The sequence below is a fragment of the Jatropha curcas genome, chromosome 4 (assembly GCF_041381405.1).
Source record: "Jatropha curcas cultivar XTBG-Jc1 chromosome 4, XTBG_Jcur_1.0, whole genome shotgun sequence".
Lineage (NCBI taxonomy): Eukaryota > Viridiplantae > Streptophyta > Magnoliopsida > Malpighiales > Euphorbiaceae > Jatropha > Jatropha curcas.
Window position 1 is genome coordinate 29,224,404 of NC_143154.1, and position 25,955 is coordinate 29,250,358.

Sequence of the window (25,955 nt, forward strand, 5' to 3'; positions counted from 1 at the left end):
AGATCGATGACAAAATCTTTTTTTTTCTTTTTTTTTTTCTTTTTTTTCTTTTTTTTTTTTTGTTGAAGAGAATACCTCAATATTTGCATTACTCTAACCCATAAAAGGGTAATAATACATTGGGAATATTGTCCCAACATTTGGAGCGAGTATACAAGTAGGCAGCTCTAGCTAGGTTATGTGCCCTTACGTTAGCTTGTCTCTAAATCCATCTAGCGGTCACGTTAGGTGTACAATCTAAAATAGTTTTACAATCCAAGATAATTGATCCCATCTGAGACCAATCCTGCTGAGAAGAGATAAGAGCAAAAACTAAAGGCGCAGTCTGTAACAATAGTACCAGGAGATGAGATATTGTTTTCTAAACAAATTTGTCTTAATAGGGGGATTATGAACAACTTTTTGAAGTAATGCGTCGTTTATTACAACTATTTGGCGTTTAAGACAATATAATGGTATTTCCCCAATCTTAAAATTTGGAACTCTTCATCTTTATCCCATTTCGAAGTATGTTTCTAAGCTAGATCATCGCTACATATGTGACGAGTGTAGGGAAGCTCTATCAACTTCAACCTCAATCCAACTACAACCAACTTCTTTTCTCACTCCTCTCTCTTTCAATATCTTTCTCACTTTGCTCACATCTCTCCATTTTGCATAGGATGCATATATGTTAGACATCATAATATAAACATAATCATCATCGCCCTCCAATTGAATCACCTTTGCCGCTGCAATATTTGCAACCTTCAAATCCCTACACGCTCCGCAAGCACCAAGTAAAGCCCTCCAAACTACACCACATGACCCAAAAGCTAGTTCGTATATCATCCTTTTTGCCTGCCACACCTCACCTCTTTCTCCCATAAGCCGAACCATTGAACAACAATGCTCAATCGTTGGTTCAATACCGTAATCGTTGATCATTGATTCAAAGTACTCAATTGCCCTCTGCAAGGGCACCTCGGTGTTTGAGCACGCAGTGAGTATGTTAAGGAAGGTAACCCAATCGGGTTTCAAATCCTCAATCATTTTCACTTCCTTAAAATGCTCAATCACTTTGCGTGAATCACCATTGTGAGTGTAGCCCGACATTATTGCATTCCAGGTTACCATATTCCTTTTAGGCAAGAACTGAAAGATTGATTCAGCATTCTTCACTTGCCCACATTTGGAGTACATGTCAATAAGAGCGCTCCCCACAACTACAGAAGAATCCAAACCAACTTTGGTTGTACAACAATGGATCACCATTCCCCATTTCAGAGCTGCAAGACCAGCAATACCACTCAAAATAACTGAATAAGTATACTCGTCCATTTTAATATCACTTGAATGCATTTTTGCCAAAAAGTCCAACGCTTCTCTTGCGCGATTTCTGTTAACATATGCTGTTATGATTGAATTCCAAGAAGATGAATTAGGGTTTGGCATGTTCAGTAAAATTTTAATAGCATTCTCTATATTGCCAAACTGAGCAATGCCATTAATCATTTCATTATACGAGACGGTGTCCGGCTCAGGCATTTGATAGAAAAAATTATATGCCATTTCAAGTCTTTGGTTTCTAGCACTTGCTGCTACAACTGAATTCCAAGAAATTACATCCTTATCAATCATTTCGTCAAAAACCCAAATTGCCTCTTCAACAGAAGCACATTTCCCATACATATCAATCAAGCAATTCCCAACAATAATGTCAGACTCCAACCCATATTTCACAATCTCGCAATGAATTGACCTGCCAAGCTGAAACATACTTAGCTGTCCAGAAGCAGATAAAGCTACCGTGAAGGAATAGGCATCTGGACAATTATCAGATCTTTCAAGTTGAAGAAATAGATCCAAAGCTTTCCTAAACTGCCCAGACTGTACGTAGGCAGAAACCAAGGTATTCCAAGCAACTACATTTGGTTGAGGCATTTCGACAAAGACTTGGTGGCAAGCATTTATTGCCCCTGTCGTTTTATAGAATCTCAACAAAGCAGTGGACACAAAGACATTGGCGCCAAACCCAGATTTAAAAATGTAGCTGTGGAGCTGTTGGCAATAAAGGTTCAAACCCAGGTCAGTAGAAGCTCGAACCAGATGAATCAGAGCATAGCCATTAGGTTTGGTTGCAGACGCGAGCATTTTAGAGGCCTTGAACAATGCCAGCTCCTTAGCGGGTCCATCTTGGACAAGAGTTGATATGAGAGCAGACCAGGATTCATTATTTTGAGAGATTTCGTTGACATGGTTGCTTTTGAGTGTAGAAATGTTGGTGCTAATAGTGTTTGACAATAGCTTATACGGATATTTTTGCTTTCCACGGAATGCTTCAATTCCTTTCAAAAGCGATCTTCGCATGGTCCAGGGAAAAATATAGATATGGTTGTTGTAGAGTGTAGATATGTTCGTGCTAATATTGCTCGACAGTAGCTCATGTGGATGATTTTGCATTTGCTGAAATTCTTCAATCCCTTCAAAAGCGACATTCGCGTAGTCCTGCGAAATCTAAAGACCTGAAGTTTAAAAGCTTGAATTTGAAAATTCTAAGCCAACTCCCAAGCTAACTGTGGGACTGGGTCATAGTCGGGTGGCCACGGTTCCGGTTCCAAAAAATTTGGAACCGGAACCGAACCGAAAATTAATTGTTTCGGTTACGGTTTGAAACCGAACGGTTCTGATTCCTTAATAGTTCTAAAATCAACGATTCCGACCAGTTTTTGGATAATTCCAGCCGGTTTTGGACCAATTTTGGCCGGTTTTGAACGATTCCTGCCGGTTCAGATGGAATTAAAACTTTCGGTTCCAACTGGAGCTGGAACCGCCGATTCATGGTTCCAAAACTGGTGGAATCAGAATCGAACCGTTTAGATCGATTCCGGTTCTTATTCGAACCAGTTCGGTTCCGGCTCCCACTTGTTCGAAACCAATGATTCTAGTTCCGAAAACCAAATTTTGGCCACGCCTTTACGTACCAACCAAAATCAAAGATATTACCATTAAAGAATTCAAAAAATCAAGGATTAACCTATATACTATGCCCCACTACGGCTTAAAATAATTGCAATAAATAATTTTAATTTAAAAATTAATTGACTAAATTATCTTTTTATTAATTCTCTAAATAATTAATTGAGCTATCAAAAGACAACAAGACAATCACAAAGTTCAAAAGAAAAAATAATTAATGCTTTCTTAATTTTTAAAATGACAAATAAGCTCATATATATAATTAGTATAATTAATATTTGGGAAGTGTTACCAACGTACATAACTATACATTAAATACAAATAAATACTACATTTGTATAATATTTTTAAATACTATATTTGTACAATATTTTTAAAAGTTGAATTCATGCTAAGTGTCGTGGACTTTTGGATACCGGTGATTATATTATAAAAATATGGTGTACTAAATAATAAAAATAACTTAGTTTTCAATAAATATAATTTTTAAACATATAAATCACAAGTATTTTTTTATTATCAATAATAAGTTTATTATGTAAAAACTTATCCATTCGATCCGATCAAAATTTAATAATATAAATTAAAATATCAAAAGTAATTATACAATGTTTGTCTGTTTTTTTCCCCTAGGTGATAAAGTAATTAAATTTCTTTATTTAAATAAAGACAATAATACAACAACTACTAAATTCTAAAGCATTTAAATCAGCCGAAACGGCAAGTTGGAACGGAGGTTGAAAAGGAGCATACGATGGAAGCTTTGTTTTCTTACAAAGACACGTTAGAAAGCATTACATGTCCGCATTGACCTCTCCACGAGGCAGGATCTGTGTGTATACGTGTCACTTCTACCACGTAAACTAATGCCACTCTCCAAATATAACTGCATGCGTGGCATTTATAAAATATTATTTTGTATTTTTATTATAAATAACAAAAAACTTTGCGATTCACACAACACAACGCATGGCAGCACGAATAGTAATATTACAATAAGAGTTCTTAAATTAAATTTTTTTTTTTCATTTAAAAAAAAATAAAAAATTTTTTTGGCTTTTTTTTTTACTAATAATTATATTTTTTTATCTCAGAAAAATAGTGTTAATATGTTAAAAACTAAATTGATGTGACATGTATATATAACATAGAAAATAAATAAAAAATGGGCTGGAAATACTTCAAACAATTAGCAAAATTAAAAAAAAAATTGAAAATAAGTAATTAAATTAAATATTAATTAAGAGAAAATCTAGTGATAGGTGGTAGGTGAGAAGGAACCGTCGTTTCAAGTACAACAATAAAAAAATTAGCTTAAAAAAGCACAACAAATGTTCTTTTAAGAGCGAAGAAACAGGAGAGAAAGACTGGTAGAGAAGCCTCATGAACTTGAAGGGTAGCTCTGTGTCAAAACAAAATAAACACAAACGAACAAACAAACACACATTTTCCTTCTCTCAGAAAATTAACCTAAAACCTGAAACACAAAAGACTACAACCTTTTCTTTTTCTTCCTTTTACTTTTCGTTTCTAGTGAGAGGAATTAATCTGATGTGGGTTCATCAATGAATAAGTTGTTTCTTTTTGTATTTCATTGGAGGGGAAGGAACTCATGGTGTTATTGTTTTGTTTATATCTTTTGAAAGAGAAATTTAATACTGTCATTTTCTTGGAGAGTTAAAAGATTTGCATTTGGCAAGAATTTCCATTGTTTGAGATTTTTCTTCTGTAAATTGGAGATTCAAAATGGTTTGGTACATGAAAAAGGAGCTCCTTGAGGATTTAGCAATTGTAGGAGGATTGATAGGAGTTCAATTTGTTTATGCAGGAAATTCTATTTTCTTGAGTTATTTAATGTCTCTTGGATTTACACCTAGTACTATTGTTATTTTCACTACTTTTGCCACCTTCCTTTTTACCTCTCCTTTTGCTGTTTATTTCGAAAGGTCTTTTTCCTTCTTAATTAATTAATTTTGTTATTTGGGAGCATTATATTATGTGGGAAGTTGATAATTGACGTATATATATATTTTTTATTTGCAGGAAGAAATGGCCTAAAGAACTCAGTTACAAGTTGATGATCCAGCTCGTTTTGATTTCTTTTGCTGGGTATTTTTTCTTTTCATGTTTTAGTTTCGTATTTTGTGTTTGAAAAGGAAAAAAAAACAAAAATTCTTTCATTCCCAAGATTATGCATTTACGTTCTTTTTTCAAGGGTAATAAAGGGATTTAACGATTACGTTTAGAACTCCATTTCTTTCAGAAGAATTCTTTTGTTTTAATATGATTTTTCTTTGTTAATTTTAAATTCTGGGAATGACTATGAAACATAAATCTATTTGTCAATTTATTTATTCTGTGATATCATTAATTATTCATTATTCATTATTCATTAATTATAAATTTGATGCACTATTTTTATTTTTCAGGGTTACATTATTTCAAACGTTATTTATGAAGGGGATTAAACTAACATCACCAGCACTGGCAACCGCCATGCCAAACCTTGCTCCAGGACTTATCTTCCTCATTGCATGGGTGGCTAGGTATAATATATAAATCCATTTTTTAAAGAAAATGAGACTGTCAGGATTCAGTTTTGAACCTCTCAGGTCCTGTTAGAGGCAGACCTACATGGTTTTAATTTGTACGTCTATGGTTCAAAATGGTCATGCAGGTTAGAGAAAGTTAAGCTAAACTGTATATACAGCAAAGTGAAGATCTCAGGCACATTGGTTTGTGTCGTAGGTGCCCTTTTAATGAGTGTAATGCACAGTTCTAAACAAACAAAAGATACCCAATTGTTAATTCCCCCACCTAACGTAATATTTGACAAGGAAAAGATTATCGGTTGCTTGTACCTCATGGCAGCTGTTTTTGTTCTATCCAGCAATGTCGTTTTGCAGGTAAATCTTCTTATTACATAATTGTTAAGGGATTTAATTGTTTTTAATTGTTAATGAAATTGCTATGACCTTTCTTTTTCAGGCTTATACTCTGGGGAATTTTCCTGCACCAATGTCCCTTTGTGCTATAACATCCATAATTGGTGTAATTATAACAGCAGTTATTCAGTGGTTTCAAGATCCCAATTTTGGAATCGCTTTACCTCTTATGCCCCTCACGAACCTCATTGGCTTTTCTTTTCTGGTAATTAATTATTATAATTATGCATGTGTCGCCATTTTCCTGATATACAAATCCATTCTTTTTATAATGATCATTGACAGAGGGGGGGATGTCAGGGTGGCATCTAATACAAAATTTTTAGAAAATTTACCTTATAAAATAATGAAAACTCTTAATTTTATCCTTTGGAATAGTAATTTTGTTTAATTTTATACAGTCAGGTGCAGTGACAGGAGCTTCTGTAAGCTTCAATGGATGGGCAATGAAGAAGAGAGGTCCTGTTCTAGTCTCCATGTTTAGCCCTATTGGAACGGTCATTTCTGTTGTTCTCTCTTTAATTACCTTAGGTGAAACCATTAGATTAGGAAGGTGGGTATTTATGATCGATCAATCATTCATTTGGGTTTTATTTTTTCAAAAATAAAGTTTGATTTGAGATTATTCAACATTAATTTGCAGCCTTGCTGGTATGCTCCTGATGTTTACTGGTCTATACTTTGTGTTATGGGCAAAGGGAAAAGAAGGTTACCTGGATGAAATGGGCATGGAAAGTGAGTACGACCCGAAGAAGCCTCTTTTAAGTTAACAATGTAAAAATATTCTGATAGATTGTACTTTGGTTTCGTCATTAGGGCTTTCTAGCTAGAAGAGCAGAAAATAATTCTGGTGGTGGATACACGAAAAATAACTTTGAATTATCGAGTTTACCAGACGCATTTTGCTCATTTTGATCCCAGTGATGGATAAAATTTTCTTATGTGAATGACAAAATGAACCAAGGATTATGATTTTAATTTAATCTCATGTCGTTGTCGTTTTAGCGAAGATGTGATGAGGTTTGTGTTACACCGAGTCTATTAAACTTATTCTCAGAATTAGCACCGATTTTTGGTATATGGATTCACTTCTCTCGTAAGGTATATGGAGTCCTTCATACAATAAAATAAGAGCAATTGCCTTTTGAAAAAACTACTCACTCTTTTTTTTTAAAAAAAAAAACCTTTCGGTGCAGTCTATTAATCCGGATTCTATAGAGGCCATTATAATTGCAAGAGGTAATCCCCCTAACTCAATTTTCCCATTTACAATACCAGAATGGACCATAGATGTTACTTAAAGGATTCAACACCTCATCCCACTAGACCGATAGTAAAAAAAAAAAAAAAATATCTCTTTTTAGTATTGTTTTGTGTTAATATTTAAATGTAGAATTATAACTTTTGATAATTGAGATGGACGGTAGAGATTTTTTTTTCTTTAACCATATGTATCTGAGTTCTGAGTCCCTAAAGGCTTATATTTTAAGCATTTTGGGTCCAAGTCAACTTCTGTTCTTCTTGATGTGTTGGGCTCCTTCGTGGCCCATTGAGACCTTGCTTTGTCTCTTTACATTTTTCACTTCATCTCCACTCCTTTGCTTAATTTATCATGCAAGAACCAAAAACATATAGAGGAAAAAAAAAAGCTATATGCCCCCACCTAAATGTCTATTATGCAAGCTTACTTTTCCTATATCATAGAATTTAAAAACAAGTAATTTTAATATGGACCCAAAAAAAAAATAGCAATAAACAGAACTTAAGATTATCAAGTAACAACCTATGGACAATGATGTATCTAATAATTAGTTTCTGGGTCTTTTTTTAATCTACCAAAAACAACAAAACTATTTGTTAATCAAGCTTCGGTTAGCCGTCATTATATCCCACTAATATTCATTATCATCATATTAATCAGAAGATAATTTTTCTCCTCCTTTTTTTCTTTTTTTTCCCTTTTTTTCTAGTTAGCATACATGTTGCTATCCACAGGATAAAAGTGATGTTTAAGTAAAGACCCTCCTGATAATAGCGGACTCTAAATTTCGAACACCTTAACTTTTAGGTCAAGTTCGTCTAAGGATGCAGTCTATTTTAATTGATATAATAGAAAAGGTTAATTCGGAAGATAAAGAGAATCTAATTAGAGTCTGTTTGGCAAAATTAATTATTTTATTAGCTGTTAGTTGTTTTAAGAGCATTTAGTTGTTTTGAATAGTTTTTTATGAAATGCTAAAAACTAAACATTAAATGAGTTAATGTTTTACAAATCGTTACTTTAACTTTTAAAAATTAGTTCAAACACTATGAAAAGTAGCATTCAACATTTTAAAAAGCTATTTAAAAAAGCTCTTGCCGAACATAATCTTAACCTAAGATGCAATGTAGGCTTAATCTGTACGTACAAAGAAGAGAGAGGCACGTGATTATTAAAAAAAAAAGGGAGGCAAGATAAAATTATACCAAAGATTCTTTGCTTGTTAGTTGCTTGCTTTTGTCTGCTCCATAAAATTCAGTTGAGACTTTTGGTTTCAATTCCCATTCCTTGCTATGTAGCTTTCTCTATAAGCATATCATTTCCACTAACAACTGAAAAGCCCACAGCTTTCAGCAATTCGTAGATACAAAATCACTCAACCTAAAGCTACAATCTTTCCTTCCTAAATTACCAAACATTAATTAGAATTTGTTTCTTTCTTAATTTCCATTATTTTAATTAATCTCTGAATTTAACCAACATCATCATCATTACCATTATGTCTAGGGGCGATTATGTAATTGAATGGATCCTCCATGCATTGCTGTTGTGGGTCCCATTTCCATGTCCTCAAATTCCTCTTCCAACTTCACATGCATAAAAATGTAAGTGTTGCTAATGTTAGCTAACCTTGCACTAGTACTAGAGTTGGACAAAGCTAATCGTAGCCTTAAGTATCTACTTGTTAATTATTTTGCTAAATATATATTTATTTCAAATAATTAATTATCTAAATCTTACGCTTCATCTGCTTCAAAATGGCTTAGTTCCGAAAAGTATACTTTCCGAGAAATAAACTTTCAAAAAGTATAATTTGTATGTATTTGGTATGCAAATCAACTTTCTGAAAAGTAAATTGCCTTCAATCTATAAATTACAATAATATCTATAATATAAATTTGAATAAATTTAGATAATAAGATAAATTGGCAAATTCATTGTACTTAATTAGGGAACCTCCCATATCTAAAGAACTTGATTCCCTTATATAATGAAAATTGAATGATCTATTTTCGAGCGGCGTTTATAATGTAAACCAAATAAAAACAGGAAAATTGTACTTCCTAGTCTACTCACCCCCAATCAAACATCACTTTGGAATCAAATAACTTTTGAAATGTGATCGGTTTGTGGGTCCATCTTATCCTTCTAAGTGTTGGTATTTCGTTTAATATTTATTTATTTCAAAAAATTAATTATCCAAATCTTAGAAGTAAATTAAAATATAAATTTTTTCGAGAAATTGAAGAAAGATAAGAGAGTAAATAATTAATTGAATGTCTCATTTGACAGTGTAGAGAACAAAAACATTGAATTGCAGATTGAAAATTAAGTTTATTAAACAAGTTGGGGTTTTCGAATGTCAGAGATATAATTAAACCAGTCCACTTTAATTCTCTAGCTTTGTCTGAATACTGATCAAATGTACAGATCTGCAGACATGCAAGAGTCTTTACAAGGATAAAATACAACTGGGTATATTTTGTGCAATTGCAAGATACAAAGGAAGCCAAAAGGACAAAGCAAGAGAAATTATACACTACACCCGATATCACCATTTCTCATTATTATTATTTTTTTTTTTCATAATTGTCACCGACTTTTAAATATTTCTTCAGTAGATTATAAATTTTATTTTAAAATCTATCAAGACAAATATTATAAATATAATTCAAACTCGATATATAAATAGAACTCAAATTTGAAACTCTTAAATTTAGATTTTCAGTTTTAGCCATGGGATTAAATAGTATACATTAAGAAAAGCTGGAAACCGAAAAAAAGTTCAAAATGATTGAATTTCACGGCTTACAACAACATTACAACTCAACATTACCAAATTTAGGAAAAATTTCGCACTAGATAGATTAAAAAAAAAAAATTGAAGGCATAAGAGATTTTGCCAACTGGGCTACATTAGCTATTGTGGTATGGTGTTTTTTAATGTTGTCTTTTTTGTATGTATGTGTATTCTAGCCTGTCCTCAACTTTGAACAATGGAAAGAAACATTGGTTTTTTCAGTTAAAATGTACAGCCATGATTGGTCAAAGTTAGGTTTTTGACCAGCAAGTTTCATTCCCTCATGACAATACTATTGACAATAAATACTAATTCATCCTATTTCTATTTCAAATTAAAAAGAAATTTCAAAGACTTTTCTCTACTTCAATTTTTCTTACCATTTAATTTCTCATTCATACAATATATTTTCTACAGACTTTTAATTTCATTATTTCATAAGAATAAATTAATATATTTTATAAAAGATGGAGATGGAGTCGTTATATTTCGTAAACTACAAAGATAGTAATGTGATTTTCCCATAAATTTCCACCTAAGGTAGGGTCCATGGGCATCTCTAACTTGAACAAGACTAGGTCAAACCAAACTTGCAGCCTCAAAGACCATATTGATGTAGCTTTCACAATTTGGAAATAAAAGACCGAAGGGAATTGCTATGTTCAGTCATCCGCTAACTAAGACCTGTATAAATTTACTTTTTTTTTTTTTTGTTATTTTATGTAATTTGGCAAAAGTATTGCACTTACTTACTAGTGGACTTTGCACTAGAAAAAAAAAAAATAAAAGGACCATTTAGGTCAAAATCAATATAAAAAGCTAAGAATCAAAGGCTTTAAACATAACCTTTTACCAACAACATTATCACATATATAGTTGGAATTTGCATTTCCTTTTATTATTATTATTCTTATTATTTATGTTAAAGATCTGTTTAATTTTTATTATGGTAAATTGTAATAAGTTAAATTTTATTTTACTATTTTTTATGTAATTGGACTTTAATTTATAGATATTTGTTGAATATACTCATTTGTTATTTTGTGATTGGCTATTAATGGTGAAATTGAATATTATAAACATGAGTACTTGCATTAGATAATTAGTTTCTTCCTAATTGGATGTTGAAGAGAACTTGTCATGGGACCCTTTCAAGTTTGGGGAGTATAGTAATTAATGGAACATGGAGATGGATATGTATTGATATGGCTTTCAAATATTAAACCCAAATATGAATTCGAGATCTAAATTTCAATCAAGAAAAAAAAAAAACAAGTCATTGCATTATTTTATTTTACCATTATAAGTTTTGAATGTATTTTCAAACCGTGTTTTTGATATTTTTGTCTCTGATTTTGTGATTCATCAAAAAATGTATTTATTTCTTTTATTGATTCGCATAATAATTGAGAGAATTTTCAGTATTCACATGATATTTAATTTGATAATTAGCTATAAATTTATTTATAATTTTCAGTATTTGCATAATATTTTATTTGATAATTCAATATTTTTACAATTTTTTTGAATAAAATATGTATTGATCCGACCCAATCAGTTATTTTGGATTGTCTCATCCATCAAGCCACGATTCGACCGAATGGTCCTATTTAGTCCGAAGAATCTACCTAACCCGATCCACATGTAGTTTTGTATTTGGTTACTCTTGTTGCAACAAACTGAAATTGGTTCACTAATTTAAAATTATTTTTTGACTGCTTTTCTCCTCCTAATTTTAAAAACTTTAAATATTCAAAAACCTTATATTTCTCTATCGAAACCTGATAGGGACACGAAACAGAAGCCATAACCTTTTCTTTGCATATAGAATCAAACGACAAGAACAAGAAACGGAAACCGGTCGTCGAAGAAGAAGCGCGTGGGAAATTAAAAATTAAGGCGGCAGGCGCAAAAACTATGCATATAGGCAACGTGTGTAGATTTTGTTGCTTGGTGGTATGCACATATGACAGAGACACAGTATAAGCATAGTATAGTACCTGAATGGTTCAGAGAAAAACTGAAGCAATGAGGATTGAGGAGGTATCTTTTCTTCTGTGTAGTCTATATGAAAAAAAGAAGCCCACTCGCCTCGAGATGCGTGTACTGTACCAAATCAAGAAGATGTACTTTGTGGCGTGTAGCTTCGTTTTATTATTACTCTTGATTTTGTTGGGTTCACCGGCTCCGATGACTCGGTCTGGGTAATAAACGGCAGTTACTGGTCACCATCTACAAACACCAAAGACAAACACAGTGAATGTAGAAGTAGTATGGGATTTAGGGGAAAATATTTTATTTAAGATATAACATTCCATTCACTAATTTTATAACATTCACCTTTTAGGATGCTTGATTACATGTTTTCTGCGTTTTAAGTTAGAATGTCAATTAATTGATATCTAAACTAATTCATTCCGATATAAAAAATTCTAAATGTTCTAATTTTTTAAAATACTACGTGGCAATTGATCTCTAGTTAGTTCTGTTTCCATCCTTTAATTTGAAATAAATTTATTATAATTAATATGTTAGGAATAATTTTTTGAATAGCTTTTATAAACAAATAAACCGAAATTAGATTTAACGGCAATATAATCACGAGAGTCAGAGGAGCGTGGACGAAGTATCCATCGAGCAATATCATACATGAAATCATGAATAATGCGATACTGACTATTCCTCCAACCGGCGTGCTAAGGCCTCTTCCCCATTGCAGTTGAGGCTGGCCGCAGACATTAATATTTAATAGAATACTACTGAGTGCTTATAAAATTAAATTAGAAATTAATAGCATAGCCACTAAGACCTAAAAAATAAAAAGAACTCCACCTTATCCACTAGAAATTGACTATAATATTATAATTTTAATTTATAAGATAATAAAAAATTTTAAAATTATTTCTCAAAAAAATTTAAAATTATATTAAAATTAGTATTTTAAAACTTTATTATTAAATAAGAAAAGAATGCATGAAACTAGAAAATAATAGTGTTCTTGATTATTAAAAGTAGTATATTGTTGCGGTGGTGATTATTAGTAATTACTTATTAATTAGTGACTACAACGATCAATAAATTAATAAAATGTATATATTTATAAAATTATAATAAATTTATTACTGTTCAAAATTTATACTTTAAAAAACTGATTTAAAATATTATATATTAACTAATTTTTCTAAGTACTATAAATATGTGAAAATTTAAAAAAATGTTTACTAAAAAATTTATTTTCGAAAAAGAAACTAAGCATAGATTTAATTTTTCGTAGCGGCTTAACTTGCTATAAACTTCTTCGCTTCAATCGAAAGAAGAGTCCATATTTTATTTTTCTGAGAGTATATTTATTTTAGTTTTTGAGTAAAAATTATGTTAAAAATATTAATTTATCTGATAAAAAAATCGATTTATAAAAAATAAAAATAAAATTAACACATTAAATATGGACTCCAACAATATAAAAAAATAAATATCATATTTTATTTTTTCCATATTATTAGAGAGTACAGTTTTGACAATGTACATGACACGTGGTATCACACGCGGATTGCCAACTAGCACGCTATAACAACTAACCAACCAATCTTTTCCACTGTAAGCGAGCCACTGATTCGTGAACTTCAATCTCGCAATAGGCAAACAGCCAAAATAATGCTAGATGATTGAACTCGAAATATAGCCAACTGTCCAAGTGAAAACCACTCATATCACTTAATTAATCGTGAGTTACGTGTTGGATTGCTGTGAGCGGAAAAATTTTTCGCTGACGTCACTTTTTACAGGAATGCTACCACATGAGCCGCTAGAAACACCTGTGATTTAACTTTGATTAAGAAAATCTCATGCTTAAATTTTGCGTATCAGACGGATTATAATTTATAAGAACAAACAACCTACCTTTTATTATATACTTCATTTAATATATTTACATATTCAATTCTGATGATAAAATTCTATGTGTTACTTAGCTCGTTTTATAAATAGTAATGAAATGCAATTATCCAAAATCGTGTAAAAAAAATATCTTTTGCAGGTTTTTTTTTTTACCGGTGAATGTGCTAAATAGAAGTAAATTGCATTAATGAATCTGTAATATGATAGTAGTAATATTTGGTAATTGAAGTGACTTAAACCTGACACCATGTACTACCATTGGACCGAGAAGAGTAGCCATATTATATTTCATTAACTATTAGCATCTTTTTTTTATAAATGGTCACATTAAATTTAATTATTTTTAATCCAATTGCATCTTTTATATTGAAAAAGGAATTTAAATCTGAATTTAATTGCGAGATCGTGTGTGTGTATATATATATATATGCTGTTACACTATATATTAGTGTGGAATCCAATTGCATCTTGTGATCAGTGCATATTTTATTTCTTTAAAAGATTAAATTTGTATTGTAAAAAAAAAAAAAAAAGTAAATTTGTGGATGCACATTTATAATATTGAATTTAAATCCGTAAAATCAAATTAACATTTTTCCTAACTACATTTTACAAATTAAGGTTAAAAAACTAATGTAGCTCTTGTATTCTTGTATTATAAGTTAAAATTTGATGGAGAAAGATTGCGAATTTCAAAATGATATTAATCTTGTAGGATAAATACTAGTAGGAAAAATAAATAAATAAACTTCTTGATAAAAAATAGTGAGGCACATCATTGGTATTTCGAAATGCACGATTTATTTCAATATAAAACTCATGGTTTCATAAATCAAGTCACGGAAATCGGCCTGAAAAGTTAAGCTATGGGGCCGAACAACATCCGCTTATGTGTATTCAAATTGAAATCCAATTTTAAATTTTGGGGAAATAAATTTAAAAAAAAAAAGATGATGGTAATTATTGGAGATAAACATTCGATTAATCAAATCGAATTAGCTCAATTTTAAGTTATTCAAATATGTTTTTATAATATTCAAATCCGAAATTAAATTGTATAAAAATCAATTCAAATCAAAATTAAATTGGTTTGGTTCGATTTGAATTCGATTATTTCAAATCAAATTAATTATTTGAACTTAAAATAAATTTAATTAATTATATATGATAATCAAATCAAAAATCAAAATTAAAAAACCAAATCGTCTTATATATCCAAACTAATCGATAACTGAATTTGTAAAACAATTATCAAAATTTGACCGACTGAGTTAATTTGATTTGATACTATATTAAAAATCGAGAATTGTTCACCTCCATTGATCATCATCATATCTTTTGAAAATTAAACTAATTAAACACAGCAAAAGTGTAATTTTATATATATATATAATTTTGTCTATCTGGCATTTTATCAACTTCCAAAAAAGTGGTAAAAAGAAAAGCTTAGTTACACTAATCACTAATGAGCAAGGTTTGCATGTTACTTGTCCCTCTTTCGTCTCTCATTTGCCGTTTAAAGAACACACATTTTATGACTTCTATTCCCCGCTGTTAGGAAGATTTTACTTGCTCAGTATTAAAAGGGTTTTACTTAATTACCATTAACAATAATGGATTAATCGGATGCGGATAAGCGGATGGTAAGACCGTGGAATAAAAAAATATATATTTTTTACTTTATTTTATTTTATTTTACAATTTTACAACTGTTTTTCATTTATTTATTTTATATCTACGAATCATAATTTTTGGGTTGTGTGTCTTTTGGTGGAGGAATGCTTGTCACCTACTCCTTTTAAGTTCTCCAATCTCTCTATATGCTTCTTCTACTTTTTTTTTTTTTTTATTGTTGTTAGATTAGATACAGTGAGAGAAAGGCAGAGCTTTCATCTCTGCTTGCTCTGTTTCTTCCTCAATGGAGAGGCACAAATGCAAGCTCTGTACTAGAACTTTCGCTAATGGCAGAGCTTTGGGTGGTCACATGAAGGCCCACTTAGCCACCCTTCCTCTCCCTCCAAAAACGATGTCGATTCAGCAGCAACCCGGTAACCGTACTGAGTCAGCTTCATCTTCATACTCTTCCTCTGGTGAAGAACAAGAAATCAAGAACACAGAAGTTGAAGAAAAGGCTTTGGTTTATGGATTAAGAGAAAATCCAAAGAAAAGTTTCAGGTTTGCAGATCCTGAGTTCTCTTTCGCCATTGATGCTGGTTCTGTTGTTCAAGATAGAGAAAGTGAGACTGAGTCAAGAAATCCAACTCGGAGACGATCTAAAAGAACTCGAAAATCCGGTTTTGCAGAGAATCAAAAACTGAATTTCGATTTTAAAAAACTAAAGTTGAAGAATCCAAGTTTATTGGAGTCAACTTCTCCGTCGCCTTCGCCATCTCAGTCTCCATCCCCATCCCCAGCAGAGCCAGAACCGGTAAGCTCTGTTTCTGATACTTCCCCTGAGGAGGATGTTGCTATGTGTCTTATGATGCTTTCAAGAGATGTTTGGTTGCCAAACAATGAAGAACTGGAACAAGAACAAGAAGAACAAGAACAAGAAGAGATCAAAGCAAACAAGATTCGCGGGAAGTTAAGATGTGAAAAATGTAGTAAAGTGTTCCGATCTTCACAAGCATTGGTTGCTCATAAAAGGATTTGCTCTTTAAATGCAACAGAGCTAAAAAAGAACCATGATGGAAATGAAAGAATTTTTGAATGCCCATATTGTTTTAAAGTATTTGGTTCTGGACAAGCACTTGGTGGGCATAAAAGATCGCATCTAATGGGTACTTCAACAACAATTACTGCTCTTGCTGAAAATTCTGCTAAACTTGAAAAGAGCAACAGTCTTATAGATCTTAACTTGCCTGCTCCAGTTGAAGAGGATGACTTTAGTGTTGTCTCAGATGCTTAAGTTCATTGTAAGATCTAAGTCATTCATATTAATTTTTTTGTTTTGATGCTTAATTGGATCAAATGGGTTACTTTTTTTAGTTACAGATTATATGGTTTACTCTTTATATCCATTGCTTTTCTAGTTTTTTGGGTTTCTTGAGTTCTCTGCAACTGTTAATTATGCACTGAAAATTAGTTAATTATGAACTTACTTACCAACTCATTTAATGTAGAAAAGAATTCATTGGTTAGAATTTTTTTCTTTAAATTAATTTTAAAATTTAGTTTCTTCAAGTATTCCATTTTGTTTGGTGTATGTGCTTCTTTCTTCACCAGTTCACGTGTTGTGTAACAGCAAAATTAAGTGTAGTTGTTGTTGCTCAATGCTCATTCTATTTAAAACTACTGTATAAAGACTATGACTTGCTTAATTTCAGTTCATGGGTTTTACATTTTACTCCCTTTTCAGTGATAAAACATAAAAGCCAAAAAACTTGGGTCCTCTCTTCGTCTTCCTCCTCAGGTTAAGGCTCAGGCTCAGCTCAGGGCTCTTTCTTTCTTTCTCTCTGTGAAGTACTAAAAGCGTTGCAATTCTGTTATTATATGTCCTGTTGTAGTTTTTCCAGCTGTTGTTATAAACTGTCTACTGTTTCTTTACATTGCAATTGTATTTTCTCAGTTTCAGGCTTTGTTTGTCTAGTTGGAGGGTAAAGATTCTCTTTACATTTTTCTTTTATTTCTCTTGTTCTCTGTTTGCATTTCCTAGTTTTTTGCAATTCTCTGGTATTAATAGTTTAGTGATAACCCTATGTTACGTATTAATAAAATGTAATTAATTATGGACAAAAGCTTGTCCAAGGATATTTTTCAGTGTATAAAATATAATATATGGTTTTACTTTTACTTTTCTTGGGCCGGTGGTTGGGGACATGACCTGAAGAGGGCTATCTTTGAAGATGACTACTGAGAAAGATACAAAAATCCTTTCGTTTCTTAATAGAAAAATAAATAATTTTTTTTTAAAAAAAGATGGGTAAAAATTTTATATCCGCCTTGAAATAAACGAAAATCCGGGCAAAAGGAGGTGCCATGCTATATTCTTATCGAAGAATCAGTCAGATTTTATTATTTGTATACAATTTATTTATATAGGCATATTAAATTCTTTTTATTCATGTAAGGATTTTTGTATGTGGAGCAGTTAGAATATAGTCTGGACTTACAATTTTTCTTTAAATTAATAAAACATTATTTTTTTAAAGAAAAATAAAAAAAAAATGTCTTTAGAGTTAAAGAAAAAAATAATTGGTTATTTATTTATTTATTTATAACATAGGTGTTCCCAACCCATTAACCGATGTCTAATTCTGCTCGCATAGCATTATGCCCACGAGGGATAAATATTTTTAGTAGAGATTTTCTCGATATAAAAAGTAGAACATTCGACCTCTTATTTAATTGATTTAAGTCAATTTCACTCCGGATATTTAAATATTACACTTTGGATTTCTAATTCCTTTGATGCATGTGATTTCTTGTTTCAGAAGAATTCTGATTAAATTTGCAGATTCAAAAGCTTTATCTGCCCGAGTGATCACTCATACAACTAATACCTTTTTAAATTTTTTTTTTTATTTCCTTTCAATAGTGTTTTTCTAGAATATGAAAAATAGAATTCATAGTTAAAGAGCAACAGCAACATTATTTGCTTGCTTGTGAATTTTATTTATTTATTTATTTATCTTGATTCGTCTACTTGTTTTGACCAAAATATTAAGGACAAAAGAAGAAGGGAAGCTCTTGTCTCCTTTAGCTTTTCCTTTTCTGTTATTATATAGGTTTTTAGTACTAATATTTACTTCCTTAATTAGAGTAAATGATGATCATTACACATTTCCTAATATGTCTAATGCTTTTTCTGTTGTAAAAGCCAAGAATCATCGCACATTTTCTTGAGGTAACTTCTCCCTATTCATTCACATTTTTAATGTTTCTAGTTTTTTATATATATAACTAAAGGTGTAATCCTTCTCGAACTGTAGAGCATAAAAATTTTTTTTATTCTTTTAATAAAATGCGTTTTTCAGGATCGAATTTATACTCTCACTCTTATTGGAATATAAATTGTTTCTTATTGGTTAAATGTTCCTACTTACTACAACATTACTTCTAGCAAAAAAACAATGGGCAAAGCCAATGTTTCATTTTCTTCATCCTCTTATTATAACTTGGTTGTCATCTTTATCAATCTTGGTTCTTGCCCATTCTTCCATTCTTAGAAGCTTTTACTTTTGAGTTTCTTGATCACCCTAACATTTATTTCATTTGGGTAGTTTTTGGTGTTAGTTGCGTTCTTGTGTAATTGCATCATCTTTTATCATGCTTATGGTGAAGGAAGGGTTAAAAGTTGTTTTCAAAATTCATTCATATTAATTAAATTGAGAATTGGTTGAATGGCAAGTGCAGTTCGTGGACTTGACTTTTTATGTTCCTCCCTCTAAAATAAGGCTGCTTTCCTTTTTTTATTTATTTCAAATTAGAACCTTATTTTCTTTTCTAAAAAAAAAAAAAAAAAAAAGTTTTTTCAGTTTTCTATTATACCTCTATTTAGCATGCATCTTTATCAGGAAGGATGTTACTATTACTATTGATCAAATCTTGCAGTAAACAACTAAGCAAAATACAAAAAGTTTATATTCGTAGTCTAAGAAAAGATTAAGGGTGTATGAAAAAAAAATAAAGAAAATTGTGGGGTTTTTTTTAATATAAAGAAAATATTTTCTTAATTAATGTAAAAATAAAATTTGGTTTATTTTTATTAGAAGGAAATTCCTTGTTCTTGCATGACCAGGTTGACGAAAATTCTATATGGACTAAAGCCTACGAAAATTCTATATGGAAATTCCTTGTTCTTGTTATTTATAATATTAAGCTGTTTTGGAATATATCTGAGTAAAGACGCGTAAAATAGGTCCCCTTGCAAAGTAAAGACATGAAGCGAGTTCCCATATTCGTGAAGACTGGTTCAGGAAAATTATTTTCCAAGTACCGGATTTTTTATTATAAAAGAAAAATTTTGTTCTAGAAATAAATTTTATAACATTTAAGTAATATTTTCAATGGAATGTTTTCTTAATTTAATAATAAGTTAAAAAAATAATGCCAAACACAATATTGACCGTCTTGTTTAGTATTAAGCGCACAATCAAATTGTGTTCGTTTTTTTTTTTTTTTAATGAAAATATTTTATTATTTTTTATGAATATTATTATTATTAAGTGGGCAAATGATCAAATGGATATTACAAATGGACACCTTTTGGATTCCAAATGGGCAATTTGCCCCTTTTCCTCTTAAAATATGCACCACTGTGGATGAAATATTTTGGTTGGTAAATGACAAAATCATGAATGATCTTAGCTTGCAGTATGGGTGAAGATAGAAAGAAAAAAAGGAAAATGAGCAGCCAAAAGGATCGTCGCTTTTGGAATCATATAATGGGCAATTTTTACTTTTAATTATTTAATGATAAGTGTGCAAAATAAAAATAATAAACTCAATCACGTGTAGTCTATTTGGTCTTTTCACTCATGTGATCAGTGAGAGGTCTTAAATTTAAATTTTCTCAACCACAAATATTTTAACTAATTTAGTAAATTCAGGATAAAGCTAGTCCTTTCGTGTATTACAAAACAACCATAGGTAATTGGATCATTGAAAATTATGTCATTGCTACAAGAGAAGCAACTTAAAATTCAAAAAATTTTGTACAATTACAAGCATTGCTATTTTTTTTTTTTTTAACCAAGTTATATGTGTATGTGGCTCATGGATGAAGTAATGTACAATTATATATCTTTTTTTTGGTTAAACCAAATCTTTTTTTTTTTAATTTAATAATTCATTAATAATAAATATAAGTCGAATACATCATAATAATATTCTTATAGAAATAGGAAATATAAATATAGAAAATTGAAATCTTCTGTTTGGAGATATTCCTAATCTTGGTAGAAGAGATTAATCTTCCGGGTAAGGAGAACTGGTCCATTTTCAAATAGGACAATAAAAGAAACTTTCTATAATATTTTCCCGAACATTATTTTTTCAGAAACTTGTTACAACTGTCACCCATAGAAGAGTTTAATATAACAAACTTTAATGGAGGAACATGCTACATTACCAGCCTCCATTAGTAAAAGAAACTTACCCGAACTTGAAGATCTAAAGTCTCCAACCACAAGCAACCAATAATCCATCTTGTATTTTGAATTGCCAAAAAAATAAATCCAAATAAAAACTTCTCAATAATGAAAAATAACTCCATGAAAGGAGAGAAATAAATAACCTAAATAAGAGGTACCAAAAACATTAAATCCATTTTTTTTTTCCAAATGATCATAGGTTCAAAAATTAGTAGAAAGAAAACTATATAAAATAATAATAAAAAAAACGACAGTGAGAGATGAAAAGAAACACCGCCGACTAAAGAAGACGGTCGGCGGTGGTTTAAAAATAAAATCTAGAAGGACGCAAGAAAAGAGAGAGCTAGAGAGAGAGCTAAAGTTTACTATCTGGGACATCTAATCCATTATTTTTGTTTCATTAGAAAAATCCTTTTTATTATCCAAATCAAGTTCTAATGTTTTATGAATATAAAAAATTTCAATCAATTTAAAATTATATATTTTCATATTATATAATTATTAAAAATAAATTTTATTAGTTGGAGTTTGAATTCAAGTTTATTGGAATATTAATATGTGATTAATGAATAAATACACTTAACACAATTAATGAGCTAAAAACAATTTCAACCATTCAAACTTGAAATGACATAAATGGAATTTCGCTGTTTTAAATTTTCAAAATGAGTTGAGCTTTTAACCATTGTAGTTTACTGGATTAGTCAAATGTGGTTGAATTACATATATTGGAAACCCATGTTTGACATTTGAACACTCAATAGTTACTTGAGGGTATTAAAGTTTCAAAATTCAGAAATTATCATTGAAATATTGATAAAATAAAATTTTTAACATTAAGTGTTTGACTCCCTAATCAACCATTAATCGCTAACTTTCAATGAAGGAATAGAGAAAGGAGAATTGAGATGACGTTTATAATTTCTTTTAAAAATTTATTTTACAAAACACTGTAAAAATTAAAAATTTCTTTTTAATTTAAGTTGCAACCAAATATTTCAACCAAACAAGTCCTAAGTACATAGAAATGAATGATGGAAGATTATAGTTATAGCCGGTTAGGTGGTGGGGATAAATAAGCCGCGAGGCACGGGACAGTACAGTACATAGAATTATAGAAGGGCATAATGGTAAATTAAGATTGTGGATTTGGTCAGCGCGAGTTGTGGCATGCTTTATGAAAACTGGGAGCAAAGACCTGAAAGACTGATGACGTGGTGGAACTTTTTGGTCAACGTCTCTGCATCCTTTATAGGATAAATGCGACTGGCCCCACTTTAACTATTTCCATTTTCCATCCAAATCCAATCACCGCTGGCTGCCCTAAACCTAAAGTGCACCAAGTCATCAACACACCAAATCATTTTCCAATTGCAAAATTTCCTATTGTGTATAATTTGCATATTGTTGATTCCCAATAAAAAAAAAAAAATCATTTACACACAAATCTTCATATTTAATGTACTAAATAATTTAATTTAAATTTATAATTATATTTTACTAACTTGTAATTAAAGTTCATTAAATTTTATGAACTTACACTTTTTTTTCCTTATTTACCAAAAAAAATCAAATTATAAATGAAATTTTGATTTCTAATTAAATTCTAATTCAAGTATTTAAAAATAATTTAGAGGGAAAAAAAAAAACAAAGAGATCATTTACAAATCTAAAGTTCTAGAATTCTCTGCATAAAATTCACACCGATCGGATTCTCAAAAGCAAAAGCCAAAAAGGTTGAGAAACACCATAGATACAAGAAAAGCAGATCATTAGTTTTCTTTTTACTATTCTTTCCTTTTATCTGGTTGTGCTTAAATTCTGTATTATACTGGAATTAAAAATATATTTATATGTGGAAGCACAAGCAATAATTAGAATTGAGTTTTAGCCTACATATCGTTATTTACTTTTTTTTTTTTTTTTTTAAATATATATATATGTAGCAGGTGCTATGTACATTTTCAGAAGGTTGTTGAAGGGGAAGAGGAAGACCACCAGTTAGAACTTATAAAAGAAATATATTGATTTGATTCGATATCAAGTATCAACTTCTGCATATAATCATATTCTTAGCCCTCTCTCTCTTTTTCTTTGGTGTTTCCAAAATTTTATTCTTCAAGCCGATCTTTAATTTTTCGTTTTTTTTTTAAAATTTAATAAATATAATCTTTTTTAATCTGTTAATTTGTCTTTTTTTTAGACATATATTTAATAGAATTTTTATTTTTTTTATTTCCTTTATGAATTTTGTTTTTTATTTTTTTTGATGATGTTGTATCTTCCTCAAAAACAATGTATTGTCTTCTTTTAATCGTTCATGTTGTAGCTGGTGTGGCAAACAGCCATTAGATTTAATTTCTTTTCTTCTTATTTGTTTACAACCCAATTTATAGAAATTTTTTTAAATTGAACAGAAGCATCACTCAATTATAAACAGGTGTGCATGGAAGAAAAATGGTGGAAAAGCATGGGAAACAGTAATTATTATTGTCCCATTTTGTGTTTAAAACACAATATTTATTCCTAGGGCTGCATAATTTGACTATTAGCCAAGCAATCAACAGACTACTCATTGAGCTGTGCATGGCCTCATCTGATTGTGATAGAGGACCCACTTTTGTATTTCCCTTTGTGCTTATATAAACAAAAATTAAACAAATGTGAGATTATAGTCAGTGGGCGTCATCTAGTAGACGGCGGCGTTTTAACTTTTCAATGAATATACAAATACAATATTGATTTTTCTCGCATGGCTGATAATATTTTAGGCCCAGTTTGTCAACTTGTTCGGTTGGGATTAGACCTTCAAACAAACCCAATAAGTAGACAACGTGTACTCAATTTGTAGCCATCTCCGCCCTTAATTACTGGCCCAAGTCCAACTCATATGTTACATCTACATGCCATAAATATGTTATTATATAGGTAAATGGGAATTTAATTTCATCTTTGAATTTTGTATCGCTTTAAATTTTTTATATAATTTATTTTGTATTTTGATTTTTAAATTTTGATAATATTGCATACATTTATATATTAATAATTATAATTTTTTTACTTTTATACGTAAAATATTGACTTAATTTGTGGTTAACATAATTTTTTGGATCATAATTTTCATATTTTTAACAACTAATAGATATTCAATTGATCTAATTTTATATATTGAAATGCTGAATAAAATAATTTTGCAAGTTTAAGTGTTTAATAAATATAATTTTATAATTTGAAATATTTTACGTATCAAAATAAAAGTTGAGAGTGTTACAAAATTAAAATTATGTATTTTGTTTATAATAAATTACATAAAAAAGTTCGTTATTTGGACATATAATTATTAGAAATGCATTATTATTTTAATTTGTAGCAAATAGGATTTCATGTTTTCTAATCACTATTTCGTTCCTCTTACCCTAAATAATTTATTTCAAGGATATTCTGTGAAGGAATTGTAAGAATTAATCTCAAATAATTCAATAATAACCTAGATCGTGCAAACCACTAGATTCAACAAAATAGATTGAATAAGAAAAGGTTGCGTATCTGACATCGTTGTTCGTCGATCTTGATGTATAAAATTAGGTTTGCAGCCTTCCAGAGAATTGAAGAATCGATTTAGCGGAAGCAATACGAAAAGAACGTAAAACTGAATCGTATTCAACTCCTCTGGGGACCACGACCTTTATATACCTGTAGGGTTAGTACAATTCCTATTTCGGTCCTTTAACGAAATAGGAATTATATAATGGTCTCTACACTTAATATCTATAATTAGTTGATACCTCAATAGTCAATTATTCACAATCAAGACCACATTTGAAATTGACTTTACAATTGGACTGCTGTACATATTTAATTTTACATATTAAGCCCACAATAGAAAATTAAATCCAACAATCTCCCACTTGGGCGAACATATGTTAAATAAAATACATACACCAAAATGAGCTCAACAAACGCAGTCATACAAGGTATCCAAAAACAATCTCGTCCATTAGTTATATTGATAAAGAGCTGAAGAAACATTCGTCATAGATCTCATGACTAAGTTCATCATCAACTACATTACCAATATCCCTAAATGACATAGATTCATTATAGAAGTGTAGCATGAAAACTACATGTAATGTGATCATCATGTCTGTTTCCAACTGGTCACCAACAAAAGTGAGATCAAGCAAAACAATAATAATAATACAGAGTGTAACCATCAACCAAAATGAGTACTCAACAAAATTTCATAATAAAACATATCCAAAATAAAATAGAGCATTCAAAAACATAATGTATGCATAAAGAGCAAACTCCCACTAAAACTAGACAGTCTCAAACAAAACGATACCCATATGAGCGGTGTGCTCATGGAAAACTTTCGGTATCACTGCCTTTGTAAGCGGATCCGCAATCATAGAGTTTGTTCCAATATGCTCTAAGGATATCTGTCCACTCTGTACCCTCTCCTTCACAGCCAAGAACTTAATCTCAATGTGTTTTGATCGAGAAGAGCTCCTGTTGTTGTTGGAGAATAAAACGGCTGACTTGCTGTCACAATACAACTTCAGTGGTCTTTCTATTCTACCTACTACACGCAGCCCAGTGACAAGGTTTCTCAGCCAAATAGCTTGATTGGATGCCTCATAAGATGCTACAAATTCAGCTTCCATGGTGGAGGTTGCCACTAGAGTTTGTTTCACACTCTTCCAAGAAATAGCACCGCCAGCCAATAGAAAAACGTAGCCAGATGTGGATTTTCTACTGTCTTGGCATCCAGCGAAATCAGAATCAGTATACCCAATGATCTCAAGCTGATCTGATCTCCTATATGTGAGCATATGTCCCTTAGTCCTCTGAAGATATCTCATGACTCTTTTGGCTGCTTTCCAATGATTCATTTCTGGATTGCTGAGATATCTACCTAACATGCCAACTATAAAAGAAATGTCTGGACGAGTACAAACTTGAACATACATAAGACTTCCTACAGCTGACGCATAAGG

The 25,955-nt window shown here is 30.7% G+C and overlaps 3 protein-coding genes across 4 annotated transcripts; 2 read left to right on the forward strand and 1 right to left on the reverse strand.

The window, feature by feature from the left end:
- Nucleotides 1-47: 47 nt before the first annotated feature.
- Nucleotides 48-2,522, reverse strand: LOC105632274 (Pentatricopeptide repeat (PPR) superfamily protein). Its single transcript, XM_089720609.1, has one exon. The coding sequence runs from the start codon at nt 2,440-2,442 to the stop codon at nt 532-534; it is 1,911 nt and encodes a 636-aa protein (XP_089576735.1). The 5' UTR covers nt 2,443-2,522; the 3' UTR covers nt 48-531.
- Nucleotides 2,523-4,362: 1,840 nt separating this feature from the next.
- Nucleotides 4,363-6,881, forward strand: LOC105632272 (WAT1-related protein At5g47470). Of its 2 annotated transcripts, none has more exons than XM_012214597.4 (7): nt 4,363-4,904; nt 5,002-5,067; nt 5,388-5,504; nt 5,636-5,864; nt 5,947-6,108; nt 6,305-6,456; nt 6,547-6,881. In XM_012214597.4, the coding sequence occupies exons 1-7, from the start codon at nt 4,705-4,707 to the stop codon at nt 6,671-6,673; spliced, it is 1,053 nt and encodes a 350-aa protein (XP_012069987.1). In that variant the 5' UTR covers nt 4,363-4,704; the 3' UTR covers nt 6,674-6,881. The 2 variants fall into 2 exon arrangements, with proteins under 2 accessions (XP_012069987.1, XP_020534250.1); XM_020678591.3 differs by having other exon boundaries at nt 4,364-4,511.
- Nucleotides 6,882-15,621: 8,740 nt separating this feature from the next.
- On the forward strand, nt 15,622-16,875 carry LOC105632271 (C2H2-like zinc finger protein). Its single transcript, XM_089720260.1, has one exon. The coding sequence runs from the start codon at nt 15,780-15,782 to the stop codon at nt 16,767-16,769; it is 990 nt and encodes a 329-aa protein (XP_089576386.1). The 5' UTR covers nt 15,622-15,779; the 3' UTR covers nt 16,770-16,875.
- The last annotated feature ends 9,080 nt before the right edge of the window (nt 16,876-25,955 follow it).

Excerpts from the sequence above, each read along its gene's own strand:
- LOC105632271 (XM_089720260.1), top strand. The coding sequence starts at position 15,780 with ATGGAGAGGCACAAATGCAAGCTCTGTACTAGAACTTTCGCTAATGGC.
- LOC105632272 (XM_012214597.4), top strand. The coding sequence starts at position 4,705 with ATGGTTTGGTACATGAAAAAGGAGCTCCTTGAGGATTTAGCAATTGTA. Across the intron at positions 4,905-5,001 it reads TTTGCTGTTTATTTCGAAAG|GAAGAAATGGCCTAAAGAAC; the intron begins GTCTTTTTCCTT and ends TTTTATTTGCAG. Across the intron at positions 5,068-5,387 it reads GTTTTGATTTCTTTTGCTGG|GGTTACATTATTTCAAACGT; the intron begins GTATTTTTTCTT and ends TTTATTTTTCAG.
- LOC105632274 (XM_089720609.1), bottom strand. The coding sequence starts at position 2,442 with ATGCAAAATCATCCACATGAGCTACTGTCGAGCAATATTAGCACGAAC.